This window comes from Mycteria americana, chromosome 15 (assembly GCF_035582795.1).
Source record: "Mycteria americana isolate JAX WOST 10 ecotype Jacksonville Zoo and Gardens chromosome 15, USCA_MyAme_1.0, whole genome shotgun sequence".
NCBI lineage: Eukaryota > Metazoa > Chordata > Aves > Ciconiiformes > Ciconiidae > Mycteria > Mycteria americana.
The window spans coordinates 11,006,338-11,033,796 of record NC_134379.1 but is presented as its reverse complement, the minus strand read 5'-3'; the positions used below and the strand labels follow the sequence as shown (position 1 = coordinate 11,033,796).

General features: G+C 47.1%; 1 protein-coding gene across 7 annotated transcripts in view; it reads right to left on the bottom strand.

Annotated features, from left to right (window-relative positions):
- The window catches only part of AUTS2 (activator of transcription and developmental regulator AUTS2), a 793,700-nt gene extending 767,349 nt beyond the window's left edge, over nt 1–26,351 (bottom strand). For 2 of the 7 annotated variants that reach the window (XM_075518124.1, XM_075518122.1), the window contains exon 1: nt 25,877–26,351. In XM_075518124.1, the coding sequence (XP_075374239.1) occupies nt 25,877–26,170 (294 nt within the window). In that variant the 5' untranslated portion in view covers nt 26,171–26,351. The remainder of the gene's footprint in view (nt 1–25,876) is intronic. The other 5 variants (XM_075518121.1, XM_075518123.1, XM_075518127.1 and 2 more) reach the window with 3 other exon arrangements.
- Between the last annotated feature and the right edge of the window lie 1,108 nt (nt 26,352–27,459).

Genomic DNA, 27,459 nt, shown 5'->3' with positions numbered 1-27,459 from the left:
TGAACAACTCGGGAGGAAAGGCTGGAGCACGGCATTTCCACCTGCGGGCAGGGGGAAACACAGCTCTCTTATCCCATCGCCACCGCGTCCATCTCCTCCACCCACAAGTCTCAACCCCCAGTTGCTCATTCACGGTACTCCCATTTACTCCAACAGATTATTTTGGAATCTGTCTCCAATAATTTATTTTTATGTGCTTCTAAATCTCATATGCTACTAAAATATTTGCTTTGTAAACAAGTGTCTTTTCCGGGAAAGCAAGGTGAGGAACAGGTACGCCCTGAGGGCACCTGCCAGTCAAGCAAGCATCTCACCGCCTCAGAAGCGTGCCCCACGAGAGCAGGGATTGCTAGAAGAGCCGGCTGGCATGTCCGACGGGCAGATATCTGCCGGGGTCAGTGCCACGGGAGATCTTGTTTCATGGCAAAACAATTGCTCATAAAAATTCCATTTAAGTTACTATAACTTAACGTTGTCCAAATGAAAACCCAGGGGCTACAACTGAACCCCGGGTGACTCAACAGAGTTGAAGGGCATTTTTTTGTATTTTTTGTCTTGCCTTTTTTTTTTTAATATTCATTGATCTGAGCAAACATAATAATCACCATCTGTTGTGAACACAGTTGGAATGAAAAAAAAAAAAAAAAAAAAAAAAGAGGATCACACGCAAGGCTGGTGTAAACCAGCATAATTCCTCTGACCCCAGCAGATCCATTAACACTCAGGTAAAGCGTTTCATGCAATTTCTGTCTGAAATTGCTCATAACATTAAAAATGCACCTTTAGCCAGAGGGGTTTTAGTTTGGTTTCTTTTGTGGTGCAGGGCTGCTTTTTGTTTCCTTTTGTTCTAATGCTCTTGTACACTAAGTGGAAAAGGATCTCAGATCTTGACATCCCACTTCACTAGAAAGATGTCACACGCAGCAACATCCATGCCTCTGCCTGCCGAGCCAGACAGTCAAGCACCTCCTCAGCCCTCTCCGTTACCGGACTGAGACGCTGAATAAATTCCCTCAGCTCCTACAGAGGGTAAAAACAACAAAACACAAGCAGGAATGTTTAATGACTCAGTGCAACAGAAAATAAATGGCTTAAAAACACAAGTGCTTTTCGGGAAAGCAAGCTCTCCACTGCTGGAGAAGGAGCTGAAGCCGAGTGGATCCTTAAGCATCGCAGGTGCCCTTGCCACCAAGCGTGGGGCCGGCCCAGAGCCTCCACCACGGAGACCTGGCAGGAGGCAAAGCCCCAAGTGCTTGAGGCCCCGTTCCGTTCCCCAGGCACCTGCCTGCTGGGATCCTCTGCGCCAAGCCGGGGAAGCACAAGGGACCCTGCCCGCTCTGGTTTATTTTTGCAGATGCACCGGGTGCAGGCAGCTATAGACAAGGTGGCCTCATGGACGGAGGGTGAGCAGAACACACCATGCCCATGGTCACTGTTGGCACGGTAAAAACGGCACCACTGGAGCCACTAAAAGGAGACACAGGTTTACCCAAAATCCAAACAGTCCTGACTCATGGGCATAGTTTTAGCGGGGACACGGACCAACTCACATCCAGACCACTCAAGGATAAATCAGGGAAACAAGCTTTGAAGAAAGGAAGTCCTGTCCCCATGTCCCCATGTCCCCATGTTCTTCAACTGCTTGGCATTTTGCAAAATGCTTAGCAAACTGAAGCCCCGCTCACTTCAGCGGTGAGGCTGGAGAGAGGTACAACAGGCTGGGAGCGGGCGTCAGGATCAGCTCTAGCAGTCCTGCACACAACGCTGAACGAGGTCACGAGCAGAAGCCGTGGCAGCTCCGTGCTGAGCCGCACGCTGTTTTTATACGGCTTGGGTATCACATCTTGAGACACCCAACACAATGTGAAACACCAGCAATATCTTGATATATCTGATAACACAGGAAAAAAAAGCAGGAAAAATACAGGTGACATTTTCCAACGTGAACATGTAATGGCAACAGATTAGTGAGATCTGGATATTAAGCAGTCACCGGTGCTTTCTAAAAAATAAAAACGAAAAACAAAACAAAACAAAAAAAACCCACAAAACACCAAAACAAATACCAGAACAGCCCACATCTCTATCCTCCCAACTGCTACCTTACTTTCATTCCCATTTCACTATAACTTCTGCAGCCAGAATACTAACAGCACTAGAGAACGGTACAGACTACCCAGAGCCCAGGATGAGACTCTTCAAATGGTTAGAGGCATTGATTTTGAGCAACAGGGGGATTTTTGCTGGATTTGGAGCATTTTTATGGGTTCTGGTGAAAGCTGGCACTGGAATGATACTGGACTTCAAGTGGAACGGGATCTCTCATATCACTGGAACAGGAAACAAACCGTAGGAAAGCTCAGATGTGATGTAGGATGAATAGCAATTGGTTTCTATCTCTGGTGACTTGTGAATTTATTATTACACTCCTTCTAAAGCATATCACACTGATCTCAAACCTTCACATTGTCACGGGTTTCCTGGACCAGCAGGATTATTTTCGTACTAATCCTTCGCTAGATTTAGCAGTGCCTCAGACGCTGAAGCTCTCCATGAGAGCCAATTTCAGTGATTTCTCCACCTGACTTTTCTTGGCTCCCTCTACAAGTACTGACAGGTATTTATAAGACCCTGGCATCACTCAGCCTAGGGCAATTAGCATTATTTTGTAAAAAAGGGCTTTAAGTGCATGCAACTGTACCGTAACACCGTTCACATTGCACTCGTCATGCTAACAGACTGGGGTTACATTACCTACTACTTTATAATACACCTATTACACACATTTTTTCTGGATAACACTAAGCCTGAGTCTTTTGCGGTCCTCTGGGAGCCTTCTCGCTGATGAGGTGGATCTGGCTGTAAAAGGCAGTGTGACCTAAAATCTGAGGCTTAAAGTGTTTTGTAACCTTTGAAATAACAAAAAAAAAATTAATTACAAATTAAATTTCCAAATAAACCAGAACCTCAAGGGAAGAGTCTCAGCTCAGTATTCGGGAGCCTTTAGCCACATGTTTCCAGCTAACATTTAATGTAGCTGGAAGGCTAAATCCCCCCCTCTCAAGCAAGAATACGGCCTTTAGGTTTCCCATCCCAACGGATTAAGAATGGAGATGTGGGTTATTTGCAGTTACTCTCGAAAAATGCATATTGCCAGATACCAAAAGAAAACATAAGTACACACTAATGCCCTCCCTCAATTTTACCCCGCAAAATCAAGAGAGTGGACAAGCAAAACGACTGCTCAGATAAATCATTCAACATTTTTACTTGTCATCCCAATTCTATAACTTTACCATTCAAGATTTTGGGTAGACCTGTCTACCATAAAGGCTAGATTAAAAAAACAAACAAAAACCCCAAACAAACAAAAAAACCACCAACCTAAATTTCCTACCTTGATGTTTTCAAATTGCAGCAAGGATCTAATAGTAAGTACAACAAGGCTCCCTGCAAACCACCGTCATCAAGCCTGATTTTACATTTGGTAGTCCAGGTTACTTTTGTGGCATCCACAGTCAATGCCACAGCAGTGGCTTTCCTATCTGTCAAAAAAAACCACCAAAATCCCAAATATCACCACATCCGTAGACCACTGCAGCCTGGTTTTGGGCTGATTTAGGGCAGGGGAAGATTTTGCTTATTTGCTCTCTGCCCTACAAAAAAGGCCAGAGGAATCAGCAATGGTTTTTCTTCCTTGGGCACTATGAAAATTAAAATCCCCAGTGCGTTTGAAACACGAGTATGCTTACGTCTCTGCATAGTAACAAAGCATAAACTTTCTCCTGTAAAAAAGATGATCACAAAGGCAAAATTCAGTTCAAGCTCTCTGTTTTCACAGGGATACTGAGAATAAAAGGTGCAAACAACCCAGAAGGAAGCAGGGCTGACCTGTCCCTCGCTCTCTCTTCAAACACTAACTTCATCCATGGCTCTCGGCACAACAGACTGTTTTATCAGCAGCAGGTCTGCCTTATCCAGGGCACCACCTAGATATTATGTCTAATTTCAGAGGCAGAGAAAATACAGGCTCTTGAAAACATTGCTCCCCCTCCGCATCCGTGGCTGAGCAAGGCGGCAAGCTCGAGCCCCGGGGAGCCGCCGGACAGTTTCCATCGGCTCAAGACACATGGTACAATCACACAAAAGCCGAAAATGAGACTTTATGTACACGTGCATACACACACAGACACACAGGGAAAATTGCTATCAATTATGCTAGTTAATTATACATTATAATAGAATTAGAGTAAACCCTCCTCATTATCTCCTGGTTCAGACCCTGCTCCGCAGCAAGCTGACCACATGCTGTACTAATGCCAATAGCCCTTTCGCATTAACCTTTATCTGCGCCTCGCAGCTTCGCTGTTTGCTATGCGTATCGGGCTTGTTTTGACCTTGTTCCTGGCTGACCTTTCATTGAAATCTAACATTTGTAGCAGTCCTGCAGACTGGCTCATCTCCCACGGCCTTGCAACCACGATACATTTTTCTACAGGATCTAAAACACAGGACATCTTGTTTTCACCTTGTTACTGGGATCCTCGCCTGCCGTCGGAGGTCCTCCGCCCTTCGTGTTTCTCAGAAAGGCTATGACATTACCAAGACAGTTTACAACTGCTGCTGTATGTTCAGTTATTAAGAGGAAATCCTGAGGGACGTTTCATTATTATTATTACTATTTTACGCAGAGGCTGTCAAAAAGGGATAATCGCATACATGCCTACGAGCAGCAGCACTGAGCACCCTGGCTGCGCCTCTCGCTCTCGCGGCTGCAGCAGCCAGGACACCAAGCCCCCAAATCAGCCTGCATCCCCAAAACTGTGATTGCCACACATTAAAGGGGCCTTTTACGGCTGTGATTCACTGCTGGAGGAAGCCATTTACTGCTGGACGTTCAGTGACGGTGCCTAGCGCGGATGCCTGCGTGGGAACCCGGGCTCCTGCGAACGAGACATCCTTAAGCATCTCTGACAAGTCCTGACTCCGCAGACTTGCACTGCGGGGACAGAATCATCTTCGTGCACAGGAGGAAGCCGTGACCTGCATAATATTTGCTCTGCAAAGTAAACATGCTTTTTTTTTTTTTTTTTTTTAGAGAAAAATAGAGAAAGGAACCCAGAATTAAGTTCTCCTTTGAAGGATTACAGAAAAAAACCCATCAGGAGGAGGAAGAGTCCTTCTAAAGAGGGCAAAGTCCCAACTGCCACACAACTGATTTGACACAGCAGTGCACTAAAGACAATAATTTAAATTCCCAGGAGCACAGGGAGCGCAGTTTAACACAGTTTCCTCCTTTTCCACTACAGTAATAACACAAAGCTGCAAACAGCATCCTGGTTTCAATCTCTGCTGTGCATTCCCTATAACCTTCCCCATCGACTTTCGTGGGGGTTTAGGTGTCAGAGATGAAAACCAAAAATCACATTTGTGAGGGAAAGTCCAGAAGCAGATTTTTGGCTGGCTGGGTTAGGTTAGGGGAAAAAAAAAAAAAAAAAAAAAAGAAAAGATGAACAGAAAAAAAGACAGAGTGACTGAAGGTTTAGCTCAAAAATGGTAGGAAATGCTTTTCCAACTTGGCAAAGGGAAGTATTAATAAAAACATAATAATCCCCTCAGAAAGTTAATAAAAACAACAATTAAGCTAAACTCACAAATAAGGGCATGGAAAAATTTGCTTCACGAGAACTTCCTCTACCATACAACCATACTGTAGTCGAGACAAAACCAGCGTGGTCACTGAGAGGTGGTGATGTCGGTAGCTGAGGATGAGACGCACCAAACGCTTCAGAAACAGATGAATTTGTGTTCTTAAGCAGATCCAGTAATGGCCACACACGTAGGCCACCCGGCAGAGCCCCGGCTGCCGCCCCGGCTCGCTCTGCCCACGCCATAGGCACAGAACCCACTGCGGGCCCTCGCGACGCACCGGGACGGTGGTGAACCCCCGCGTCTCTTCACCCGCCCCCAAACGCCCGCCCAAGGCAGGAGGTAGATGCAGACCCCTCCCGGCCCCCAGCACGTACAGACCAGCACGTGCCACTGCCGGGAAACACTGCCATGAGAGGGAAAGAGCTTTTTTTTTTTTTTTTTTTTTACCCTGACCCTTACCTCTCCCAAGATATAAAGCTTAAACAACTCAACGTTTAAGGATCATCGATGGAAGTCACAAATAGCTGTATTTTTAAAAATTGCTTTAACATTTTAAACCCTCAAATGTCATCCAAAATAAACGCAGTCAGCTTGAAAAGATGCTATTTTTCACTTTGCAGATGTCCAGTGGAAGACCTGCGCAGGGTTTATGTCTCGCTTTCAAACGGCATCATTTCTGCCTGCAATGGAAGCTCTTCTTTCTTCAGGGAGGTTTAGTGAATGGAGAGGAAGAGATGCTCTGAGCCCACGGAAAATGAAGGCCATGCCGCTCCAGCCTTAGGGAACCCGGGAACCCTAGGAGGAGCCTCTCCTCTGGGTGACGGACACAAAAGCCACCGACCACTTCCAGCAGGAGCAGAAGGCATGAGCCCCCCCCGCGTCACCGGCCGAAGAGCGGTGAATCTGCCGGCTGCGTCTAACGGAGCCTCTCCCCTGCCGCTTCTGCTGCGCTCTTCTCCAGCCCCTTCCTAGAACTGAGATAATCTGGCCTTTAAATAGGGTTCACAGCACTTGACCCCAAATCCGCAGAGCAAGGGAAAGCGGAGCGAGTAGGCCAGCGTGTCAGGTGTTAGGATGAGATGCTCTTTTAATACCTTCCAGGTTTTGAAAAGGCTTTTTATGCATTAGATCCACCCTTTTTTTAATAGTATGAGGACAAAACTGCACTTACGGGGGAAAGGAGCATAAAAAAGGTAATAAACATTTAATGATCCAATAATTGGTTATATCAGAGTAATCACTGTTCAGTAATTAACTCCCATTCCTGCTTGCTCATTTGATATTTTCTGTACCCTTTGATAGGTTCCTGTGACTATCAGCATTCCTTAGAAACTCTTACACCAAAACCTTTTGATGAAGCTAAAAAGCAACGATACCATTAATCACTACACACGTCCCAGTGGCTTTCAGACTCTGAGACGGGGCCTCTCCTCTCTGCTCATTGCTCCTCAGTCATCTTTAATACGGCCACTTGGCCCTAGGATTTGAGATTTTCTCCCTTGCTTCTTCATGTTACAGGAAAAATGATTAGCTATACGTTTTCTGTACCAAAGGGTTAGTGAGAAAGCACACCAACATGAAATTACATCTTGAAAGATAACAAAAAAATAATTACATTGCAGTATCACGGAAGAATACAGGGAACAGCTGGCATGTTGTTGCAATGTAAAACTAGAATTAAACTCAGGTTAGTGTCACTTCCAACTAACTGCCGACAGTAAGCAAGAGAAGACAGATACTGGGCTTCTGCTACAGCCTTCCACAACCAGTCCTCTCTTACCGCAGCAACACAAAGCAGTGGGAGAGCAGAGCGTGCTGGCACGGCTTCGTTTCAACCACGGCAATCATACCGTAGCTTGGGAAAGAGGGCGAGGGCTCTCCTTGTGAGAGCGCCCAGATGCTCAGCTTTATCCAGATGGGTACGTCTCCAACCCTCATCCTAAAGCTAGCCAACAGTGATAAGTATTTTAAGACAAACTCATATAATGGAAGGAGGCTTCATTTATGGTCTTTAAACATTAAAAAAATACATTACACAATTTACTTCTCTACAGTAACAGCTCTGTGATTTAACAGCTCTAAATTTAAGAAAAATGATGATATCGAAATGCTGACTTCTGTTTTTTCCAAAGTAGAGATACTATTGCCTGGGCAAAGAAAAGCTAAATTCAAGTTACTTACTTTGGAGTGGATTTTGATCTCAATCACATCAGCATAGAGCCAAAGTAATGCCAGGGCCTTTCCTCATACTACACATTTATTGCAGCATTTATTTGTTCAACCAGAAGTTCTTTCTCGAGACAAATACCTGCTGAACTTAAAACTAGTAAAGCTATTTTTCCCCCGAAGGAATCCTTTACCATCCATTTATTTCCAGTTGCCACCATTTTATACCAGATCAGATCTGCTGCTTGCAGTGGAGCTGCCTTTGGCTGCCAGGATCTTTGAACAAGAGGTGCTTTTCTTCCAAAACATATACGTACCTCCATCGGCACAGATCACAGAGCAGTAACTTTTGCCTCGAAGCTTTTAAAAGATCAGGGGTCACAGAAGAACACAAGAAAGAAGACCTTCTTCAGAAGTCAAATATTCTGCCCCAATTCTCAATATTACACAAGATGCTGGCATTGCAACATTGTATTTTTAACTGCTGCTATATAAATTAAGGACAGGAAAGTCAGTTAGCACAAGGAATACTGATATTGAACACGAAATACCAAGTTAATCAAAAACACATGCATGAAGCAGTCAATTATGCCCTGCACCAGCTAGTGGGATTTCCTAAAGCACGCTGAGTTGGAGCTAAGGCGTTCGCAGATCTGAACTGGAGGGAATGGAAGTTGTTTGCATGTTACTCATGCACTTGAAGGCATTAGTAGTGATGGGAAGGGAGGGAGACAGGGAAACAGATTGAAAGGGGCAGGAAAATTAGAGAGAGCTCCTTGCCATTAATGGAAAAATAACTGCAGAGTGCTGTAACAGATTTCTCCTCTTTTGTATGCATAGGAATATTTATTTAATCAATGTTCTGTAACAAAACAGGCCTCTGGTGAGCTATTGTGGAGAGTGAACTCCATTCAGAGAGTGGTGATTTGAATCCTGCCACCTGTTTAGCTGGTATTGGAGAAAGCAACAATATGTGGCTGGATGGGAAGGTGTCTGCACGGGGGAGGAGGGGGAAGCACCCCCCCGGTAGCTTCCCAAAGTAATTACCCAAAGTAATGCTACTCGCCAGGAAAATCTTGATGACTCGTCATTAACAGGGCTTACTGCAAGCAAAGCTGCAAAGTTCACCATTTCTCTCAGGAAGAAACAAAATTGAATCCCATGCAGTAGAGGCTTCAGCTTGCCAGAGCGTGCACTGACACTGTACGTTACACCCAGACCTGAATCTGTGCTTGAATCCAACCTCATCCGACATCCCCGCTTGCGCGGATGCACGCTTGCATTCAGGCATCAGGCAAGGGACACACGAAACACGAAAGCTTTCAACAAACGCGGGCTCACGTCAGCCTGCAGCGGGGCTGGGCTGCCCGCTCCTCCATTTCCATCCCACCGTTAGCTGTGGTCACCCAGCCAAGCTGCCTGCTGGGGCTTTTCCAGCACACCCAGGAGGCGTGTGCTCCAGCGAGCCGCCACGTCCCGCATCCCGCGGGCGGATGCCGAGCTGCACCAGGAGGCAGAGTTTGGACCGTGCCTCGGCCCTGCTGCTCCAGGGGCCGGAGGGATGCAGGAGCTGTCCCACCACCAGCCGCAGCTGCCTGAAGGCCCCAGAAGAAAAAAAACCCCAAGCCACTCTCCCAAGCTCTCCCTCAAAATAAACCGATTTTTAAAAAGTCACTGTTACGAAGCCTTGCGTTAAGGACAAATTTACGTATAGACCTAGTGACACCCTGCTCCTGACTGCACTTAAGCATACACTCATTTTAAGTGCACTGTGTTATGATTTTTAGCAACATATTCAAGCATTGTCTTAAAGAGGGACTGATTTCAACGTCTGCATAAATACTGTCCTTAAATAAAGCCCTGACAAGGGCCTGCTGCAAAACCCAGGGATATTAATGGGAGCTTCTCACTGGACTAAGTTTCTATCTTTCTCATTTCTGCACTGTTTGCTAAAAAACATGCCGTATACATGAACTTCGGGTTCATCTTACACAAACCTTATCACAAGGCAGCTTTGCTCTGAAATTCATTACACACAGATTAAGAAAAACCCTGCACTTATTTATTTTTTTATAGGCCAGTTAATAACAAGAGATACACCAGTTTCATGACATACTACAACTGCAGACCCTGGCATTAATGACAGACCTAATTTGTTTATCATCATCACAGCTGCCAGGGTTAGTAATACATCCTTCAACATTTCTTATAGCTAGAATGAGAGTTTCTTTCCTATTCTACAATGGATTTAAGGAAAGATATTACCATAAGCTAGCCTTGATATCCACCACAGCTGGGACAGATAATGTGGTAAGTGATTTAAAACTGAAGCAAGTCATAACTAAGCAACACTAACTTTTACATCATTAATAATCATAACAGTATAAAGAAAGATAAAGTACTAATCAGAATTTCACTGGGTTACCCTTCACATCACATTTCCTTAATGAAGTGAGTGCTGTCAACAATTTTAAGGCAAAATTATAGCTTTGTTTTAAAAAGTGGTTGACAATAATACAAGTGCCTTCAGTTATTTATATATGCATTCTAGCCAGGTCCTTGCTAAATGTATATAAGCATTGGTGTTTTGATGTCCTACAGTTAAATTACGTAGATATTTCATGTTAGCCACTTACTATTTGAGCATCCTGCAGATGCTAATTAAGTAGCCAGGCAACCTCTAAAGAGGGAAGGTATTATTAAACCCATTTTGCAGACAGAACTCAGCTACCGCAAAACTAACGCTCTAGCTCAAGGTGACACCTAAGCACATATTTGACTTCACACTAAATAGTAGCTCACACATCAGCATTGTCCCCATACGCCTGCTTTTCTCAGTCAAGAAACCCAAATCTACAAGCCCAGACGCAGCATCTCCCATGAGCATACACATGGATCCAAGCCCAAATCCATCCTTATTCAGCACAACCACAAAGCAGGTGCTCACACGGCCGTGCTGAACTGGGAGGGGAGTGACTGCTTCAAGGTTACGAAAGACGACTGTGCTTACACGGGAACAAACCCACGTCTCCCAAGGATCAGCTCAGCATCTTAATTAAAGAGCGTGTTTGAAGGACAAGAGATATTGGAGGAGTTGTTTTGGGAGGGACTTGCGCAAACCCAAACGCAACAGCAAGCACATGTGGCAGAAGGTGAAGGTGGCCATGGGCCAAGCGTGACCCCCCCCGCTTCAATGTCCCAGCTGGGCAGAATGCTAAACTGAGCAGGCTGCAAAAAGTAAGATAAAAATTACAACAAAACTGAAAAAGAAGGATCTTCTTTATGTGTATTATCCCTCTCACTCTCCAGCTTTTCCCTTTTGATGGTGTAAAGAGCACGAGCATCTCTCCAGTCTGGAGAGAGGCTGCGTGCCACATCCTACGACGTGTGCATCCCACCATGCAAACGCTGCACTGGCCTTTGCGGAGACGGGCACTACGGACCTCGAACCTGCCCTGGAAAATCCACTCTTGAAACTGTGAGGGTAGGAAAAAAGGTAAAAGCAGAACAGATTGCCCAATTGACCTTTGCCGAGGTCAATTGTGTGAGGTTTAACAAGGCCAAGTGCAAGGTCCTGCACTTGGGCCACAACAACCCCATGCAACGCTACAGGCTTGGGGAAGAGTGGCTGGAAAGCTGCCTGGCAGAGAAGGACCTGGGGGTGTTTGTTGACAGCCGCCTGAATATGAGCCAGCAGTGTGCCCAGGCGGCCAAGAAAGCCAATGGCATCCTGGCTTGTATCAAAAATAGCGTGGCCAGCAGGACTAGGGAAGTGATCGTGCCCCTGTACTGGGCACTGGTGAGGCCGCACCTCAAATACTGTGTTCGGTTTTGGGCCCCCCACTACAAGAGGGATATTGAGGGGCTGGAGCGTGTGCAGAGAAGGGCAACGAAGCTGGGGAAGGGTCTGGAGCACAAGGCTGATGGGGAGCGGCTGAGGGAGCTGGGACTGTTTAGCCTGGAGAAAAGGAGGCTGAGGGGAGACCTCATCGCTCTCTACAACTCCCTGAAAGGAGGTTGTAGAGAGGTGGGGGTCGGTCTCTTCTCCCAGGTCACAAGTGATAGGACGAGAGGAAATGGCCTCAAGTTGCGCCAGGGGAGGTTTAGACTGGATATTAGGAAATTTTTCTTCACCGAGAGGGTTATCAAGCATTGGAACAGGCCGCCCAGGGAAGTGGTTGAGTCGCCATCCCTGGAGGTATTTAAAAGCCATTTGGATGAGGTGCTTAGGGACATGGTGTAGTGGTGGTTTTGGCAGTGTTAGGTTTATGGTTGGACTCGATGATCTTAAAGGTCTTTTCCAACCTATACGGTACTGTGATTCTGTGATACTCTGAAACGTGCGGAGCTGTACAGTGTAAGCGCACCCTTTATATGTGAACATAAATCAAATACCCAAAATATTCAGAATAGCAGCCCAGCATGGAGGACTAAAAAACCTTAAAATTTCAAAGCCAGTTTTGTGGTTCTTACATTCTGTGTATTTTTCCATGTTGTAATTGGCACTTCCCTCCAAGACTTCTTGAAAGTCTCGTCAGTGTGGCTGGCAAGCCCTGACTGAGCCCTGCAAGCGAAGCAGGGTGAGGTGGGACCGTGGCCCTGGGACGGAGGAACAGCCTAGACCGTGTACGGCAGCATGACAGATGCCTCCTTCCCCATGTATTCGAAAGGATATTATGTCAGATATCTTCTGTAAATAAACAAACCCTTCCCTAACCTATAACATAAACCGACACAGTCAAGTGCAGCCTATCCACACAAAAATGTGGTGACCCATACTCTAACATTGTAATCTAATCCTTGAACTAAAGACAGTTTAATGCCTTTACAAATCCATATGTTTTCTAATACCACCATTGCTGTCAGCAGACTACAGGAGAGCCTCTTTGAAGATGGAAGTAAAATGACAAAGCACATCATTGTGAAGGCAATTATATGCTGCAGTAACCATTTTACAATGGCCCATATGGGCTGTATTTCAACAATGCAATTTCCAAATCTGCCTTAGCAAACATACATCTCTGTCCCAATCCCAGGTAGATTTTGCAAAACAAAATAAGACTGCAGCCAGAACAAATCCAAAATATGGATAACAGATGTAAAAATATGCCAACAAGGATATCAGAGCAATTTTTTGTCAGAGTACCAAACAAAGAGAGCAGCCACAGCAGACCTTCGGAACCTATTCACAGCAAAGCTACCCATTCAAGGGACTTAGAGACCTGGTTTTATCAGAAATCTGATTATACACTTGCATGCTTTCCTATGCAGCTGCCCAATCCACTGTTGCAGTCGTCCTCCCATCCACCTCCCCAGCGACTGCAGGGCAGGGTAACTGCAATCTCAGGCTAGAAGCTAAAATCAGACATGAACCAAGGCTGTGCAGGCTTACTCCAAATCACCTCTGACATCCAGGATTTGGGCCTAACTGAAGGGAAACGGGGGGGAAAAAAAAAAAAAAGAATAAAAAAAAGAAAAATTAGGTCTTTACACTTCTTATAGCTGCAGTTTCAAATGCCTGCTCCATTCACCTCATGGATCAGGCTCTGCTGCAGTAACCGAGGCCATGCCATCACCCCAGCATCACTTCCAGCAGCCTCAGGGCTGCTCTCTGCCCAGTCCTTCTGGAGGCACAGAGCAGGGAAACTGCAGCTCCAGCCCAAAATCTCTCCCTCCTGTCCACGGAGAAGCAGGAGGCAGGGCTGACAAGCAGCCTTGACGGGGCAAAATTACACAAAAGCTGTACTCTAGTGAAAAGTGTTCTTAATTCTGTTTCTTTTCAGCAATCCCCCACAGCAGTCCATTGCTTTTGGAGGCTCTGGGCTGGATACCTGTTTTGGGATACCTCTGTGCTGGTGGCACCATTTTCTAGGGGCACTGGGGTGAGCCATGGAGGACCAACAACCAGACAGACAGGAGGTGCTCAAAATCCTGACGGGCCACATACTCGACCTACAGGTGGGATCCAGGCTGCAGGACACCAGTGGGACAGTCCTACGTACATTAGTACCAGCAAGAAAGAAAGGAACACACATGAACATCTTTCTCCCTGAAGTGAAATAGTAACAAAAAATGCCTTATGCTGCCTATAACAAAGACAGAAATGGTAAAGGTGAAAATGTACAAGTTCACTGTCAATTCATTAACAACAAACGGGCTGCATCGTGTGCCTTACATTTCAATGCCAAGAGCGGCATGTGGAGGATATCCTGCCAGTCACACGTGCATAGTGCGGAGCAAAAAAGCACTGCCACAAGGGGAACGTGTAAGTGGGGTATTCAGTAGCCAGGTCTAGCAAAGAGCATGATCCAGGTCTTATCGTTGTCAGCTCCTCAAAATGATCCAGTGAAGCCAGGCAAGAGCATTTCAAAGACTTTAATCCATGTGAAATATTACTTCCTGGAACCGGAAATTCAATCCCTAGCAATGAAAACAAAAAGCACACTCATAAATGTACCTTTCAACTCAGCCAATATAGCCATATTTAGGCTCGCGCTCTCTCAAAAAAATCCTTTACTCATTAATATAGAGGAAACTTGAAATGATTGCTGTAATTGCAGTTAAAAAATTAATCATGTTTTGAGATAAATGCAGATAAAAGTATGTTTTACTAATTATCTTTTGAAGCTTCCGCTCATGAAAGATTAAAGGTGGAAGAAAAGTTGTTGAAGTATTGAAGACAAAAATCCCACCATTTGAAACCACTTTGAAGCCACGTACCTCGTGTGACTGATCCTTAATGTCCAGATGTATTAGAAAAGGAGTCTTTTTAATGCAGAAAAAGTGTAACAAAACACGCCCATCGGAGCATTTACGTAGAGAGCTCCCTGAAAATAGGTGGGTTCTGCAGGCACCTCTCCGCAGAACTACGGCCCACAGCCCCGCACCCGCAGGCAGGAGCGGGCTGGCGGCTGCAACGCCTCGCAAGGCAGACGGCTGCATTTCCTTCTGGTTCGTCCCCGACGGGGGGAAGGAACTTCAAGCCTCAATTCAAAGCTGAATTTAGGAATTTTGGGCTTCACTGAGCTCTCTAGAGCTGCAGTCATATCAATGTACTTATAAATCAATGTTACTAACCCAAGCGTCTGCAACCATCTGAGGAGGTTACTGGAAGCAGCAGAGGGATGCGGGTCTCTCCCAGACAGACGCTCCCGGCGGAAACGCCACCAAATCCACAACAGGTAAGATTTTTCATACTCGGGGAGGAGGACCTGGAGGTACCGGCATGAGCTGCTTAACAGAAAACCCTAATCACCAGCCACAGGGGTTATACCACGCCACGTGAGGACCTATTTCATCCCTGGGGCTTTCAAAGGAATGCAGGTTATCTGGGATGCAAGGTACTCCAAAGCAAGGCTGGTACTCCCATTCACAGGCCTGGAACTAACAAGGCAAATAATTCCCTTCCTGCTCCATACCAATAGCCTATTTTATATCAGTAGTTTGCAGACTATTTCTAAGAACCCCAAGAGTGTTAATTCAGAGAGCCAACCTATTGACTGCAGGCTTAAATTCACTATACATGTATCCACCACTCCACTGGAAAAATTTTAGGCTTCTGCAAATTGAAACAAGATGAAAAATACTATTACATAAAATTGCTAAGATACTTTATAGCCATTTCACAGACTCGGTAATGATTTACATCAGATTTGAATTGTGCCACTATATCTGAAATGTATAAATTTTAGGAGGAGTTTCCTTACTGGCAACCCCAGTCACCTGCAGCATGACAGAACCAAAACCTGTTGTCACAGCGCAGTCTTCAAAAGCATTTAACTGAGCTCAAATGCCACAGAAAGTCAACGTCAAGGACTCTTTAGCCCTCTAGAGTTTCGAGAGTTAGGACAGATCTGAAACGGTCCAGTTGACACCTCTTTTCTACGGGAAGGGTCCCACTGTAAAGAATATATTATTCTCCGGCAGCCACCCGCTCGGTGTTTCTTCCTGCTCCTTTCCCCACCCCTCTGTATCATTTAGCCCATTCCCACCATGAAGCATCAGTGACACCAAACTCTACCGTTGCTGCAAACCTGAACGGGGCTAGGCAAAAGATTAAATAGTTGGGTTTTTCATAACCACACATCCAAGGAAATTTGCCAATGTCTTTTTATTTGCATATCTGGCAGACTGCCCCAGACAACTAATACATAAGTGACAGCGTACAGGTGTATTAGTTTAGAGTTTGCCTTTAATCTAGAGGTGTCAATTTGCTTCTGTTTTAATTACATCCATCTTGATATGTTATTACAACCTCATGAAACTTCTTCATTATGTGGATGGCTATAAATACATACACATGACAAACAGTTGTTATAAATTTTCTGGTTCAGCAGTGGAGGCACAATATCTTAGCCCACACATCATGGACATTTAAAGTTTCACAGTGCTCCCTCTCCTCTCTCTCCCCCCTCCCCTTTCCCTTCCTTCTCTTTCATCCAATACCAAGATACTTTTTCTCCTATATTCAATGGATCCTCTAAAATTCCTTCACTAGTAGCAGCATTCCGATACAACTACTATCAGCTTACAGAGCCCTTTCAGCACACGTGTGTCCTTCTGGGCTGTGCCTCTGTGAGAATGTCTGTTTGTCATTAGGCAAATATAAGGAGATTGCACTGAGGTCTTATAAACATGCAAAGATCCACTTTTGTAGCTACATAATTCACTGAGTTTTTCAACACACATTCTGAGGCTGAAAACTTGGCAAATCCATCCACCAGATGTATCTTTCTGATCCCAGAACTCATTAAAATTTACTTTTTTCTTTTTTTTTTTCCGAAGTCCAGCAGACTCAGCTGTTGAGCCACATTAATTGCATTTTTATTATTTTTTTCCATAGTTAAAATGACTAATGCTGGAAGAGTCACTGCCTACAAGCACAATAGCCAGCCAGTAAAAATTACTAGGACTTTTAATCGTTCAGTAATATCCAAATCACATAAAATAAAGAGAGGCAATTTGGTCCCCTCAAAACAGACGGTTTTGATTTTCAGTATTTATTTTGAATTTTCTTTAAGGGAAGAAAAGAGAGGAGAAAAGACACAATTTCACACCAAAAGATTCCATTCAAAGGTCAAAGTGTCCTTGACGTGCATTAAAACCCACAACACTAACAGAGTTACAACATAAATCGTCCCCCACAGCAGCACTTCTTCGCTTGCTTCTTACCACACAGACTCCTCGGAGGTCAAAACTACTTTCTCTGCCTCAGCCCTCCATCAGTGCCCGCTCCGATGGATGTGGATGTCACATCACGCCCGGCCGTTCGACACAGCTGGCCAGCGCTGGAGCAAGCTGGTGAGCGCGTGTCACCCAGCTCTTGCAACAGCGGCACCTCCCAGCTCCTTCCCCTGGGCTTTCTGGAAGCTGGGGACCAGATGCCGGTTTCTGGAGGACCCTCGAAGGACAGTCGTGGCACCCTCCAGAGACACACGGTGCCAAGCACCTGGACGTGCAGATGCCAAGGTGAAGGTGACAAAAGTGGTCCGGAGCCAGGTGAACAACAGAGCCTACAGCCCCCCAGCTGGACACCGCATTTCATAGCAACGAGCCGGGTCATTTGTCCGCCTCTCCCCTGTTCCCACCATACGTGTAAGAAGTCTCAAAAAAACTGAAGCAGATTCTCAGACTGAAAGGTCTCAGGTCACTTAGGACTTCCAGAGTGAAAATAAATAAAAATCAATGCCTTGAGCAATTATCACCATGTTTGTAACTCATCTAAGTCTTGGCAATAGGAAATGGTGTGCAAACAGCAGAACACGGGCTGTGAAAACTTGCCAGGAGGGAGCAGTTACACCACACACGTTTCGTACCCAGGGGCACCACTCTCCCACGCTGGAGAGCCACCTGCGTGTGCTCCAGGAGAAGTCGGTGGCAACCACTGCTGTCTCATTGGTTCCACTTCACGGGCAAAGAACTGAAAATGCCTTTACTGCACCGGGAGGTGAGTTAGCGGCTGTAGGACACTCCAGAGCAACCCGCAAGCTGGGTCACCCAGAGCCCCGAGGGGGGATCGCGTGGGACGTGGTAACCTGCACCCACACGTAGGGAAAAAGGTGATAGTGGCTTGCAGATTTCACTGACAGGTAAGGGGGTATCGGCACTAGATATTATCACTGTCACATACTGTCCTCTAAAAAATTGTCCCTCTCATAGTCAGCCTATTACAGAGCAAGGCTTCTCACAAACTTTCCTGAATTTGGTTCTGGATCTGACCACTGTTTGATTGCATGGGAGTGTAAAACACGTTTTAAAGTCTGATACAACTCGGTTACAATTACTCTGTAACACAAAGAGTACCTCCCCAGAACTTCAGCCCCCTAAAAAGCTAATCTAACCTAGAACCTCCTCTACCTGCCTCTCTGACCGAGGTGTGCACTGTCACCCTGCTGCATCCACAACCCTGCCCCAGATGGTTTCCTTCAAATGATGCCCAGCACAGGACACACCTCAAAGGCTGAAGATGGTTGCTTGTTTTCACGAGCTCACCCAAAGGACAAGCCCGGACTTGTGGATGGGGAAGACGGGTTGGCAGTGGTTTTCTTCCCAAACCAGTAAGCCCCCTTTGCCACCAAATAAAAGTACGAAAAGAAGCAATTTATAAAAGCACTGATTCTAGAGGAGAAGCAACTTCCACTTGAGGAAGCTGGCAAACGCACGTGAGACAGATTAATGGGTGACCATTTCTGGAGAGAATACCAAACTGATCTCCTGCGTGGCTGTGGAGTAACTATTCCCATTTGGACTCGGGATATTAATCATATCAGTAATATGTGCATCAGCCAGCATTACACAATCTAAAGTTCAGACAGCCAGGAACTTGGGCGCATCAGATATCAATACACCCCTGCACATCTCCCACACCTTTGTCTCAGGAGATTTTAAAACCAGTAGGACCAAGATGCACACCAAATACCAAGTAAATTCACATGAAGCGTACATCATGCAACATGATCAAATTAAACCTGATAGGCAAAAGCTCACAAACAGAAAAATATGTGCAGTGCCAAAGAATAATGCGCTTCTTTTGCTGACTTTAATTCCACCACTCCTGCGGAGAGGAGGACAGAACCAAAACTCCTTCCTCTAATATTTACCAGACTAAAGATTTACCCTTTCGGTTAAAATGTTCTCTCTCCATCGCATGAGTGTGTGAACTTCAGCAGTAGTGTTGCCAAGATACAAGCAAAAAAAATCTCAAGATATTAAGGTAACACACTATTTAAAGGCAAATAGTACAGCAGAGCTGAGCTAGGGATCTGACAAATTGCCACTGCACGTTCTGCTGTTACAGCAGAACAAACCCCTACCTGCATTAGCCATTTCTCGTTACTTACAAAGTGGATTTTCATATCCATTTTACAACAAAGGAGTTTAGAGGACTATGATGTTCTGAAGTGGTCTTCACCATGGCTTGGCATCGAGTCAAAATGACAACGAACTGACTATACAAAAAATGCATACAGCTGGTAATTTGTGGCGCATACCGAGCCAAACCCCAACGAGAACACAGATACTGAACTGATAAATCATAAGGATGATGTACAAGAACACAGAGAAACGTTGGAAGCGATTTCCTTGCACAGAACCGAGGCGATGCTGCCTCAGCAAAGCACTGCAGTTCAAGTAAAGGAAAACTGAGAGTTAAACATTTCCACATTTCGGCCCGCAACTTCCTAACTCCATTACCCTTTTATTAATTGCATTTGAGACTTCACTAAACTTGAGCTTGGGCTATTTTTAAAACCTATCTGACTCAACTTATTGTTGCTCAGAACAAAGATTAAACTTCTAATTTAGCTGTAGATAATTACAAGGCTGCAGGTCAGACCCCCGGTGTAATGTGGTAGGGTCTTCCCGTCAACCTGATAGAAACAGTTCTTAAAAAAAAAAAAAAAAAAAGTAGCAGAGACAGGGGGGAAACAGGAGGCCATCTCATTGAATGAAGAGTCGTTCTGCCTTTCTCCCAGCTGAAGAGTTACTGGGTTTAACGACTTTTTAAGTGGGGACAGATTTTGTCAGTATTGCCCCTTGGTACTGCCAGCAGGGCTCTCGCCAGGGAGCGTTCCCGTACACAGCAAGGCATCTTACCTGAAACTGCCCCTTTTGGTAACAACATCCCCCTCTAGTTCTCAGCGTTCCCATCCAGTCCCTGGTATTTCTCTATTGATCTCAGTGTTGTAACTCAATCTTTCAATTACTCAGCCCCTTGATGTCTTTCTGCTGATTTTTTTTGCCTTTCCCTAGTGATCATTTTCCTTCCAAGTTCCTGATCCTTTACCCTTATTTTATAAATCTGTTTCTTTACACTCCCTCATCCCAGCAGAGGCCCCAGATATTTAATGAGAAAGGGCTTACTTTCTCACCCAAATAGCAGAAAAAAAAGATGCCAAGATAAAAAAGGATAAGGGTGTCTTTTGTGCTATTGATATGTGGCATAATTCCCATTAATGTTAATCTTAAAGAGCGGGGCCAGTGGAGACTACTTGAATCACACTTATCTAAAGAACTTGTCCTTACAGTTTAAACTCTTCCTTCTTCAACTCAGGGCCATTGTGCCTCCTACTACCACGTATGGGAATGGCAAAAATCCCCACCTTCATTACACTGTTACCTTCAGGATTTTAAAAGAATATTTATGCAACAACCACAATTCTCAGTCATTATCTGCCCAAAAAGACAGTTTCAGCTCTTCAATAGCTACAAGAAGTCAGTGGGAGCTGTGGATATCCAGCCTCCCAGAACAGTATCAGGCTTTTAAAAGTAACTTTAAAGTATTTTAAAAGTATTCAGGTGCCCAAATTATAGCAATACAGGTTTCAAAAATTACCCAAGAGGTTCCTTTAGTGGAATATGCATCCTGCTGTTGTCAGCCCTGCTTTCAGTTTGGGTTGCTGTTTTTTCAGTTCTGGTCGCTGAGGGTTTTCATCAAGAGATTCAGTTGCTCTGCCAAGGTTATCTCAAAATTTGATCTCAGGTCAATTTACTGTTTCCTCTAAATACACAGTGAAAATAGTAAGCGCATCGCTTCGTATGATATCCCAGTGTCACACAAAACCTAATGCCACTCACCATCCACCGATATCTTCATTTAGTTACTCCCTTCTTTTCTCTGCTAGTCTAAATCTGCAGACTTGCATGTGCAAACAGAGACTAGGACAAACACCTAAGCATCTAAGCAGTCAATAAACACAAGAAGGGATACCAAGATTTGCTGACAGCACTGAACAAACACCTGATGTTATGATGCTGCTGCAGTAAGGCATGAAGATCAAATTCCTTTTGAAATATGAAGGGATAGAGACAAGGCAGAACAAACTTGCTTGAAATCTCAGAGAATTTAAGTAAACAGGCTAATCAGGCCAGCTAAAAGGCTGGTGAGAAGAGAATGATTTGGGGAGGAAAACCACCCTGCAAGCCAGTCATTCTGGTGTCCAGCTCAAAGCTTCTGCTGTCACACAGCCAAGCTATTTCTATTTTCAGTGGGCCGTGCCTAGCGATCACACAACGGTTATTAAAGCAAATTCCTGCATTCAGATGCATACACAGAGCTACACTGTCAGTGCACACAGACACACGACTGAGACCGCAGTATCTTCAAAACCTTCCTGTTATTCCACATTTTGTTTGTCTAACAGCAGTGTCTCTATTTTAAAGCCCACATCAGCTGTTAAGCTTTACTCCATCTACTCTTATATTATTTTATCTGTCCAACATGTAGAACTGCCGTAGCTAACATCTGCCTAAATCACACAAACTCAGTAGAACAATTGTTTAAAAATTATTTACACTAGGTGGATAGAATCATCTGACACACAATTTGAAGCTCATTAAACAGCTCCTTGACAAATATTTGTCAGCATTTCTCATTTGTAATTAATTATATTGGGCTTTACCTGACGATAATTTAGCATGGTCTCAAAACAGACTAATGCCTGCGTGCCGAACAGAAATTAGCTCAGCAAACGCACAGCGAGAAATTGTGCCAGTTTTATGAAACAAGAATCCCCATTTAAATGCAAGTCCCCCCCTTTCCCGCCCCACACCACTTCTAGCTGTGCTTTATAAATATCTGTGTCCCATTTCAAGCTTGTCAGATGAGCTGCCTTGAGCTGAAGCTAAACAAACATCCACAGAAAAACCTCATTACCTTACTCAGTGTTCAGAAAACCTGAAACCAACTGCTTACTCCATAGGGATGGTCAGAGCTGACTCAGGAAACATCAAGTACTTCCCAGGCTTTATCTATCTTAACATTCAGGTCAGATTTCATTTCTCATCACAGTAAACCATCTTCACCACGGCACATCAACGGCCATGTCACATCGGTCTCCTCCCCGAAGTCCTGCGCAGCGGGGGTAGGAGGGAGACAAACATCTCAGCGAAATCTCACCTCGCCAGAGAGCTCCGCAGAAACCTCCTCGCCAGCACTGCCAGAGCACATCATGGAGAAAGCCACTCCAAAGGATTGATTTATCACGTCTTGAAAAATGCCCTTTCCCTGTCAAACCAGTGTCTAAAATGCCCACCTGGGTTTGGAGAACCTCGTGCTATTATAGTTGGTAACAAGCACACCAGCGGTGCAGCACGGGCTACACCAAGCTGGGGAAAGCAATCGGCTTGACAAGACACCGATCACACTAACACGGGTACTGAGCGTCTGCGCCTTTCTCTTTTTACAGGCCAAAAGATTTTGGGAGGTCAGGGAAGTAACCGCTCTGGAGTAAACCACAGAGCTTGCTGCTGTCAGTCCCAGCCAGTCCCCAGATACTCACAGGAGGATCTGGTGAATCAGATCAAGTTGTAGGACCACATCTCAGCTGCTTAAATACAGAGTAAGTGCAGGTGTCTGAAGATCAAAGCTTCAAGATGCTCCCCAGTGTAGGACACAGGCCTACAGAGAACATCACTACACCAGAGTCTAGCAAGGCCAGGCAAGGATCAGCCTGGCCACACCTGCGATAACACTGGATTTGCCTGACTGTCACTCCAACGAAAAAAAAAAATCAACAATGAGAACCCACTGTCTTCGTTCAACTCCCTCTTCCCCTCTATCCCCCACACAGACATCGGAGAGATCAAGCTACAGGCTGTCATAAACCCAGAGACAGATAACTAGAAGCAGATGGCCTCTATTTCTACACCAAACAATTTACACTTGAGAAGCATGAGAAGGCTACTGATACCTGGACAGAAAAGCAGCTCCGAGACTGGGAGCTGTAAAAAGATAATTTTGCTTCAAGGGGTGGGAACTTTTATCAACACAACCATAACAGACACAGATGACTCCTCCTGAAGCTACAGCAGTCACGGGATGCATGCTCTTCTCTTGCCAGCCACGAGCCTCACACAATCAGGTATTTTGCACAATGTGGGCTTTTTCAGTCACCCCAACACAAAGCATTTACTAAAGGACAGGTAAAATGAAGCTATATGGAAATCCTTGTTTGCAACTTTATATACAGCATTCATCAGAAGATCCTGGGATGACACCCTGCATCCACCCAACTCACACACCTACTGCTACAAAGATGTCCTCAGAAGCAGAGAGCTCAGCCTCGTCCCTCCACGGTGGCTATCCCCTCCCGTGCGAGCCACCACCTGCCTGCGTCCCCTCTTCTGGACCGCGGGTTTAGGTCTTCCAGCGGTGAATACACTCTGCACTTTGGTCCTCACTGTTTTTCACATCAAGCAGAAAAAACACCCTCTGTCTCTGCACACTTTCAGCTGTGCTAAACCTGAGAAAAGGCTGAAGTTCAAGCACAAAGCCTGGGCTGGGGCAGTCTTGTCACACGCTGGGCACAAAAGTCTTCTGGAACCCGGGGAGAAACCTCCATGGCTTCCAACGAGTCGGGGGCAGACCCAAAGCATGAGATGTATAAATAGCAGGGCACCTCCCCACGGCACCCAAGGCTTCTTGTCTCAAGTCAAGTGCGTTAACACCTAAACATCTCACCAATGCTGAGCTATCTCACTCCACCAGCCACTCACAACCACCTCACCAACACTAAAATCCCAATAAAAACTTCAGGCTGCTACGCGCAACGCACACGGTAATTCCTGCCACGCTGGGCTTGTGCCTTAGACACCTTCGTCTCCCTCTGATCCTCAGAAACAACTTTTTCAACGTACATACTGAGCTGCAGGAAAAAAGCACCTAACAATGATTTTGTGACATTATTTCTCAACGCAGCATGAAATCGTTAGGTCAAAATGTGCCACCTATCACATGAACATTAAAAGTATGTCAAGTCTCAGTGTGCGAGCTATTGTTTTATCTGAATGTGATATTAGCTGGCAGAACTGGGTAATGTTTCTGCACTCCTTTTTAGTGATATAGGATTACGACAGGATGCCAGTAGTAGCCATTCTTGGCTTCGCAAAGAGAAAAGAGCACAGCAATTATTTTCATTTCAAGTGGAAAATAAACAAGTAAGAAGTGAAACAGAATAAAGGCATTTTCTAAAACACCCTACCAAGTTCTGACCATAAAACTTGCTCTTCACTTCCCCTCCAAATTCTCAAGTCCACATTCCCATAAAACCCCTAACGACACAAACTGGGGCTTTGTTTCAGGAAGAACAGAATTTTGTCTGAAACATAAGCATGCAAACGTCACTCTTGCCAACAAACACGTATTCACGCTCTTTCTCTCCCTGGTTTGAGCAGGGCGCTCGTGGATGGGCTCACCAGGTGAGAAGTGGTGGTAAAACTGAGTCTCATCATTACCTCAACGTTCGTTCGTTATTGCTTATGTGAGTCTAACACCAACCATGTGGAGGTTTGTTGGAGTGAACAAATCCTCCCTTCAATTACACCAGAGTAAGTTCTCTCAGAGGCGTTAATCTGGAGGGATACAGGTGTAACCAAGGCCAAAATCTGGCTCCAAATTAAAAAAAAAAAAAAAAAAAGAAAGAAACAAAACCCCGAACCCCCTGAAAATGCCACTAAGTATTCCTGGCTAAATATTTAAACAGCTTAAGAGCTACACAGATTTTTTTTTTTTTTGTTAAACAATCAGCTTCATCTCCACATTTATTTTGACAGTTCATAATCGTTGCAGTTATGACTCCAGCACACGTAAACCCAAATAAATCTGCTTTTCGCCACGGCAAACTTCTCCGGAGCAGAAGTTATAAACAACAAAGCCCTTCAAACAAACGGGTCGGAGCTCCCCTCGCACGGTCGCATCCCCACCACCACCCTGGCCGGGCTGGCAGTGGTTCCACGGTCGTGGGTGGGTGGGTGGTGGGGACACGGCGGGCCGAGGCCGGGCCGGGCGGAGGGAGGCGCCGCCCGGGAAGCCCCCCCGGGGGGCTTCCCGGGCGGCGCCTCCCTCCGCCCGGCCCGGCCTCGGCTTACCCGCACCCCTTCACTCAGCATTTGGGGGGGGGGGGGGGACACGACACACATGGGGGACTAGTGCCCCCCGTGGAGCGGGAGGCCGCGCCGCCCACCGCGGGGCCCACTCGTGACAGGCCGGCAGGGAGCGCGGCCGCGGCAGGACGGGCGCCCCCCACCCATCAGCAGCACCAGCAGCGATCGGCGAGACCGAGAGAAGCAGCACATACACCTCCTCACCCCCCACCCCCCCGCCCCGCCGCGGCCCACGCCGCCCCGCGGACACGAGTGGGCGGCCCCGCCGGGACACCGCGGCGCGAGAAAAGTTTGATCCGTGGGAGGGGAGGGGAAGCGCCGCCGGGAGCCCCGCGGGGGGAGCGCGCACAACTCCCCGCTCCCCTGCCCCGGGTGGCGGGGCGGAGGCGGGGGGTCGCCCCCGGTCCCCGCCGCCGCGCCGGAGCCCCCCGCCGCCCGCCGGGAGCGGCGCGCCGCGCTGCAGGTGTCGGCGGCAGGAAGGGAGAAGGGAGGGGAGCGGGGCACCCCGGGGACGGGGAAGGGGCGGCGGGACCGCCCCCGCGGGCACCCCCGGCGGGGCCGTCCCGGGGGGGAGTCAGGCGCGGGGGGGTGGGGGGGGGGTGTCCGGGTCGGCGTTGCGGGGGCTCCCCCGCCGCTGCCCCCACACAATGAGGCGCACACAAAGCGCCGCCGCTCCTACCTCCAGCGCCTCGAAAGTGACGAAGCTGGACATCGCGAAACCGTCGATAATGTCCTCTTCGGCCGAGGAGGACTCCCGCCGCTTCCTCCGGGGGGGCCGCGGCCGGGACGGCGGCGGGGGCCCATTGTCTTCCTTCTCCGAGCCCGAGGAGGAGAGCGCGGCGGCGGCCCCGGGGCCCGCGGCCCCGCCGGCGGCAGAGCCGCGCCGCCCGCCTTTGGCTCGCCGCTCCCGGTCGCGCTGGGACCGCGATCGCCGCTTCTTCCGAAGCCCGTTGCATCGCGCCGGGCCATCCATGTCTCTCGCCGGCTCTCCCTCTCGCTCTCGTCCCCCCCCGCCCCACCGCAGCCACAAATCCGGCTCCCCCGGCGGAATAACGGGGGAGGGAGGGAGGGAGGGAGAGAGGGAAGGAGAAAGGGAGGGAGGGAGGAGAGGACAGCAAGGGGGTGGGGGGGGATGAAAGAATCCGAGTGCGGTTCCACCACCACCAGCAGCAAGCACCAAATGTAAGAGATTCCTATAAGCGAGCCAAGGAAAGTAATGGCTGATCTCAGGTCGCCTTTGTAAAAAAAAAAAAAAAAAAAAAAAAAAAAAAAAAGGCGAGAGAGAGAGAGAAAGAAAAAAAAAAGCCTCACCAAGCAGGCAATAAATCAGAATAGCGGAATGCTTTGATCAAGGGGCTGGGAGGGCGAGGATCTCCGAAAGAGAGGAAAAAAGCAGAAAAGAAGGGGGAAAATAAAGAAAGAAGGCGAGAGACCCGCTGAAGGAGGGAGCTGAGAGTATTTCCTTGCACAAAATTTATTTTCTTTCTTCCTTTCCTCCCCAACTAAAAGAAGTTCCAGGGGAAAAAAAAAAATTATATATATAGATGTATGGAGCTCTCTTTCTCTCTGCGTGTGTGTGTGTGCAGGGAAGGGTGCAGCCTTCCCCTCCCCACGAACACGCACTCCTCTCCCCCTCCTCCTTTATCTCCCTGGATCAAACACAATAATAATAATAACGATGCATCCAGATGCAATTTTCTCAGGCACCGACCAGGGATGGACTCTGGAGTGGAGATCGGATCCCTGCCCGGCCCCTCCAAAAACAAAACCAAACAATAAAAGAAAAAAGAAAAAAAGGAAAAAAGGGAAGGGGGGGGGAAAAAGCCCCAAAACACGCCCACCCACCCCTGCTATTAATACGGATCAATCATGGCAAATTCATCGGATTAATTGTGGCGAGGAGGGGGGTGCTGGTGGTGGTGACAATAGATCCGAGCGCAGAGGAGGCTGCCCCCTCCCCAAAACCCACAACAACAACAACGAGAAGAATAAAAAATACAGCGGTGGTGCCGAGGCTCAGATACGCTCCAGCGGGGACGGCACCGGTGCGTGCTTTCTGCTCCCGCCGCTGCCTCCCTCGCCCCTCTCCCGCACCGCGGGAGCGGGCTGCGGCCGGCCGGTCCCCGGCCTGGCGGAGCGCAGCCGCCGCCGAGCCCCAGCGGCCGCGCAGCCGGCGCGGGGCGGATGGCGGTGCTGGCCCCCAGCGGCCGCCCGGCCCCGCGCCCGCGCCGGTCACGTGGCTGCCGCCGCCCCGCCCGCTCC